At 39.6% G+C, this 5,728-nt stretch overlaps 2 protein-coding genes across 2 annotated transcripts; both read left to right on the top strand.

The window, feature by feature from the left end:
• The first annotated feature begins 559 nt into the window (after positions 1-559).
• On the top strand, positions 560-4,098 carry LOC125546681 (BTB/POZ domain-containing protein At4g01160-like). The gene is made up of 10 exons (XM_048710849.1): positions 560-705; positions 1,679-1,725; positions 1,835-1,903; positions 2,023-2,106; positions 2,745-2,779; positions 3,163-3,245; positions 3,434-3,522; positions 3,605-3,668; positions 3,753-3,930; positions 4,092-4,098. Exons 1-10 carry the CDS (start codon positions 567-569, stop codon positions 4,096-4,098), a joined length of 795 nt encoding a protein of 264 aa, XP_048566806.1. The 5' UTR covers positions 560-566.
• An 18-nt stretch (positions 4,099-4,116) lies between these two features.
• LOC125548012 (BTB/POZ domain-containing protein POB1-like) lies at positions 4,117-5,452 on the top strand. Its single transcript, XM_048711724.1, has 2 exons — positions 4,117-4,294; positions 4,588-5,452. The coding sequence occupies exon 2, from the start codon at positions 4,640-4,642 to the stop codon at positions 5,387-5,389; it is 750 nt and encodes a 249-aa protein (XP_048567681.1). The 5' UTR covers positions 4,117-4,294; positions 4,588-4,639; the 3' UTR covers positions 5,390-5,452.
• The last annotated feature ends 276 nt before the right edge of the window (positions 5,453-5,728 follow it).

Here is a 5,728-nt window from a genome sequence, read left to right as displayed (position 1 = left end):
GATGAAGCTATGTACCTAGGGTAGGGTCATGGACCTGTCCTAACTGACCTACCCAAGGACATCTCTAGAAGAAATCACCTTTCAATCGACTTGGAGGTGTTCCACTCGACAGACTCGAAGACACTCGACCAAGAAGCAATCACTCGACCAAGATCCAACCACTCGACGGCCAAGAGACCTAAAGTCACTCCGCATGCTAACGGTCGGTCATTAAGTAGCTTTTATGGTCATCATAGCATTTTATTAGGGCGTTACCAGTAACGCCCGACCTTAATGTATTTGAAACCCTGCATAACTGAGGGTCGGAGGGGTCTGGCGAACTCTATATAAGCCACCCCCTCCTCAGTGTAAAGGGTTCGCACCCCTGTAATTCATACACATATAATCCAGTCGACCGCCTCCGGGCTCCGAGACGTAGGGCTATTACTTACTCCGAGAAGGGCCTGAACTCGTAAACCTCGTGTGCTTACAACTACTCCATAGCTAAGATCTTGTCTCTCCATACCTACCCCTACATTACTGTCAGACCTAGAACCACGACAGCAAGCACCTCGGCGCCCGCGGTCATGGCGCCCGTGTCGCGCCCGCGCCCCAGTTTCGGGTTCGTCTTCGATTCCCCTCTCTTCTCCGACAAGACCCTCCGCCTGGAGGTGGTTGCTGCTGCCGCCGATACGACTCTGGCAGTCTCGAGGAAGCGCCCCCGCGGTATGCCGTGCCGTCGTCCCCCCCCCCCTCCGGTGCTTTTCCTGCGATGAGGCCCACGTTTCTTGATTTCATTTTCCGTTCAGCTGCGTTCAACTAGTTGTGATGAGGTCCACGTTTCTTGATTCTTCCTGTTCGATCTTGGTCCGGGCCGTGCATATTTCTGTGCAATTCCAGCAGGATATAAAAAATAATCGGTAATCTAGGTGAAATATGATCTTGTTCTAAGATTGTCTGTTGCACAAGATTTAAGACCGGATTGCGAATTTAGGTGATAGTTGGTGTCGTTCTAATATTGCCTCGTTGCACAAGATTTAGGGCTGGTTGGAAATTTAACTGAAATTTGATCTTGTTCTGAGATTGCCTAGTTGCACAAGATTTAGGCCAAGTTGGAAATTTAACTGAAATTTGATGTCGTTCTGAGATTGCCTAGTTGCACAATATTTATGACAGGTTGGGGATTTTCGTGAAATTTGATGTTGTTTTCTAAGATTGCCTCGCTGCCCAAGATTTAAGGCAGGTTGCAAATTTAAGTGAAATTTGATGTCCTTCTAAGATTGCCTAGTTGCACTAGATTTTTGACAGGTTGGTAATTTACGTGAAATTTGATGTTGTTTTCTAAGATTGCCTCGTAGCACAAGATTTAGGAGATTTTGGTTAAATTTGATGCTGTTCTAAGATTGCCTCGTAGCACAAAATTTAGGACAGGTAGATTGCTCCAGTATCTTGGAGCTATGAATAGCGAAGCAGCTTCTGATTAGCTTTTATCTTGCTTCCAGTATCCTGTTAAGACTGTTGAAAATTTGAGCCTCTTCTAAGCAGAATATTCAAATCTGCCCTTTACCCTCGTCATCTCTCCTAAGCAGGATCTGCTATCAACAGTTTTTACCTTCCTTCCAGTATCTTTCTTGTACCTATGAACTAGCCCTTTACTCCCATAATCTCTTCTAATAGGTTTCATGTCCTCTAAATGCAGAGGATCTTAACACAGATGATGTTACTTCACCAGACACTGTAAAGAAGGTTTGCCTTCATCATATTCTTCTCAGTTACGATATCAGTATAAAAAGTTTTACTACACAGTCTCATTTGCTTGTTTTGTCCCTGTTTTTCTATTTGTAAACCAAAACAGAGGCAACAGGCATATGAAAGAAGGGATGAGTCTACTTTGGAGGAAAGCGATGAGTCTGCTGACAATACAGTAAGAAAATTCTCTTACTGAAAACTTGCATTAACCTACATCCTTCACTCAGTCAGCACATAAATTACTTACAGTATTATTTATGTGACAATCTGCTTCTATTTTTTTGCCATTATCAGAAAAACCAAGGGTGTGCAGGGGTCATTGTGGTTGGCAATACAAACCCAGCGAAACCACAGATTATCAAGGAAAAGGATATGAATGTAAGTCTGATTCTAATGTGTGTTTCTTGCTTATGTTCAGACTATAGTGTATTGCTGTCAATCACGGTCATAGGCAGGTTACATTTCATTTCTAATAATACAGTATTTTCTATTCAAACATACCTCTATGCAAACATATTTGAGTTTGAGTTAAGAATCTTCAAAATTCAGATGACCAACATAGGGCCGTATTTATTACTCCTACCATAATCCGATCATGTCTTAATATGCTAGAATGCTTCTGCTTCATGTACCAATAGTATAATTTGTTTTTACTCTTCCTTCGACTATGGATCATGTCTTCATGTACCAAATTAAATTATGCTACAATTTTACTCCTGAATTCTAGAATGTTTCTGCTTCTAATTTTTTACTTCATTATCCATAATTCAGATAGGCTGTTTCTGCTTCAGGTACTTGGCCTTAGCAGATTATCCATAATTCAGATAGGTTGTTATTTACATCTAGAATGTTTCTGCTTCATGTACCAAAGATTATTATTTAGAAGGAGGAGCATTTCTTATGCTTCTGCCTTGTCTAGATTGTTTTTGCTTCTTATGCTCCGGTAAATTGTTATTATGTGCACTCCTGTCATAATCGGATCATGTTGACTACTAACATGTTGTGCATCTGCGCAGGATGATAAGTCAACTGATTTCTCCAGGAAAGAAAGGTGCGTGGATATGGGTTTGTTGGATAGCTGTTGTACTTTTTGACAGTTTTATAGGCTTAGTTGCATAAGGAAAACTCCCCTTTTGTTCTGTTCTTATGCCAGGCGCTGTATTATTTTTGTATCTATTTAGCTGTGCTTCTGTTTTAATTAGCATAATTAAAATCAACAATGATAATCTATTGTTCATGATTTGAAACGATTAATAGTCTTTGCCAAAAGAGAATGAACAGGAAAAAATATGTTTCTGAAGAGTCCTTGCCAAAAGAGAATGAACAGGGAAAATATGTTTCTGAAGTTTATACTGCATGAATCCTTAGAAATATATTGCTGATGCAGCACCCTTAGTTTCAGTGATTTCTTATTATGATTTTTTGCCCTTCCAGAGAGATTGAAAAGGAAGGATCTTTAGCGTACTATGCGAGGTTTCAAGGGGGAGGAAAGACAGAACATGCTGTCCAAGGCTTGGGTGAGTGTTTACAAGTGATTTTTATCCTATTATATGATTTCCTCTCCTGTTTGTTTTGTTTTGAACTTTGCACATGATTGATAATGATGATAAATTTTTGTCAGTACACCATTGTAACATATGCCCTGTCATGCTCCCTTTGAGTCTTATTTCTGAACTGTTTTTGTTTATTTTACTGTTTATCGCAGATAATGTGCAGAAAACACCAGTCCTTTGTGTTAAACATATTAGGATTTCCTCAATGCTCTTAGCTTCTGAAAGCCAATTTTTCCATAAGGTACTTTTAACTAATTATGATTATGATAGTTGTTTTGATTAGTGCGTGTTTCCCAGCTTATTTAGTGTTTTGCTTCTTATAGCTTTTTACAAACGGCATGATGGAGTCTAATCAGAACATCATTTCACTTCAAGTGTCGGAAGAAGGTTATGAAATTCATATACTTCTTACGCAATGAGATTTAAGGCTAGACTTGGTTTTAATATCGTTTTTTGATATATATCTTTCAGAGGTTGAACCGGTGCTGGAAATAATAAATTTTATTTATAATGGAGAATTTAGCAAATTGGACCCCAAGGATTTGCTTACCACTCTACTTACAGCAGACAAGTATGAAGTTTCTCGAGCTATTATTGAGTGTGGAGAATTATTATTCAAATCAGAGATGACACTTGAGACTGCTTTGATGTACTCCCTCCGGTCCTTTTTACTCTGCATATTAGAATTCTCTGAAGTCAAACTTCACAAAGTTTGACCATATTTTTATAAAATAATATCAACATCTGCTATGCTAAAGTTATATAATATGAAACTTTAAGTCATGACACATCTAGTGGTATTGATTTCAGATTGTGAATGTTGGCATTTTTTTCTACAAAGTTGACCAAACTTTATGAGGCTTGACTTTAGTCAAATCTTATATGCGAACTAAAAAGGACCGGAGGGAGTACTTGGACTTTCCGGCCACAAGTTCAGTAGTATTGGAAGCCTTGGGACCTCTCAAGTCTGCATCTGGTGACTTTGTAGCTCTCAAATTCAAGGATGTTGTCCGGTAAGTGACCTCTGAAATGACTCCCTTTGTTCATCGAATTGGTTTGTTGGCCTATTTGAAATTTGAGGGGGTTTTGAATTGGGGATTGCAGATCGAAGTACAAACAATACTTGGGCACGGGACACTTCGCCAATAATGTTTCTTTGAGCTAAATCAATATGTAGAATGTTGGAATTTTTCATGTATCAGAATCATCAGTTTTCCTTGCTTTTGATTTGCATATAAGTTATACAGCTCATATAAGTAGTCTTCTGCACATGCATATAGATGATTTCTATTACCTATTATTTCAGGCATGAGCATGAGCTTCTCCAAATGCCCCTCTGAGTGATCAGATGTGTTTTTATGAGTAGCGACCTGGTTGTCCCTTCGGAATATTATGTTTACAGCTTTTTGCTCAAGTGGGTCTCAGAGAACTACCCTGATCTGAGTCACAGAACGGTTGTCTTCCGCAAAGTGTTGTTACATCTTGTCAGGTTCATGCATATGTCACTTGAAGGGCTAATGCAGTTTGCTGGTTGCCCTCTAATGGCTGACAAAGCGCAAGTGATGACCATGATTGTCAATGCATTGCTGTTCAAGATTAACAATTCATGCCGCCGAGTTCGCCAGTGGAATTATGAGCCTAGGGTCTATCTGACCAAACCAGTGAATGTTTCAGTTCTTCATCCATATGCTGAAGCTGTAGCCTACATGGACTTGAATTTGGATGACTGCTCTCGAATGAGTACACCAGGGAATACAAGCTACATCAATTCAGAGCTGTTCACCTTTGCTGGATATAGGTTCTTTCTGAAGGTCGTTTGTAGGATGGATCCAGCTTCCAATGTGCCCACAACACTTGGTTTATTTGTTGGTACTAATCATACGAGCCAACCACCAGTTAATCTAAATCTTTCCTTTGCTGTGAGGCAAAGGCCTTCCGGAGATTTCGTCCATAAGTTCACATTTAATCAGACTTTTGCAAGTGGCAACACATTTGGATTGGTGGATCTGCTCTTGTGCCCGTGGTCGCAGCTAGTTAGTGATGGGAGCATCTATCTTATAGATGGCAGAATCCACTTGCGAGTCCAACTGAGGACTGAAGCTGGGTAGGTAGTCATCACATTAGGCAAAATGGTGTATCCCAGGTGGTCTTGGATTGGGAAAAAAAAATTGTACAGTACATTGATTCTATATTGTACCATGTTTTGTACCTTGTTAGTTTCTTAGTTTCAGTTGTGTGGTTGAATCAATAACTGATTGTTCCCTGCATAAATGTTAACAGTTTTTTACTTTTCTACCTAGTCAGTTTCTTAGTTCCAATTGTGCGGTTGAATCAATAATTGGTTGTTACTCGCATAAATGTAAACACAGTTTCTGTTTTTCTTTGTTTTTTGAATTTGGTGAACACAGTACAACCTACTGCCACCACTCTACCTACAGTTGATAGCT

The sequence above is a fragment of the Triticum urartu genome, chromosome 3 (genome assembly GCF_003073215.2).
Source record: "Triticum urartu cultivar G1812 chromosome 3, Tu2.1, whole genome shotgun sequence".
Lineage (NCBI taxonomy): Eukaryota > Viridiplantae > Streptophyta > Magnoliopsida > Poales > Poaceae > Triticum > Triticum urartu.
This window is presented reverse-complemented; position numbering and strand designations above follow the sequence as displayed.

What these genes read in the sequence shown, in the direction of transcription:
- LOC125548012 (XM_048711724.1), top strand. Translation starts at nt 4,640, where the DNA reads ATGAGTAGCGACCTGGTTGTCCCTTCGGAATATTATGTTTACAGCTTT.
- LOC125546681 (XM_048710849.1), top strand. Translation starts at nt 567, where the DNA reads ATGGCGCCCGTGTCGCGCCCGCGCCCCAGTTTCGGGTTCGTCTTCGAT. An exon ending in CTCGAGGAAGCGCCCCCGCG is followed by an intron (nt 706 to 1,678) that starts GTATGCCGTGCC and finishes CTCTAAATGCAG; the next exon opens with AGGATCTTAACACAGATGAT. An exon ending in GATTTCTCCAGGAAAGAAAG is followed by an intron (nt 2,780 to 3,162) that starts GTGCGTGGATAT and finishes TTGCCCTTCCAG; the next exon opens with AGAGATTGAAAAGGAAGGAT.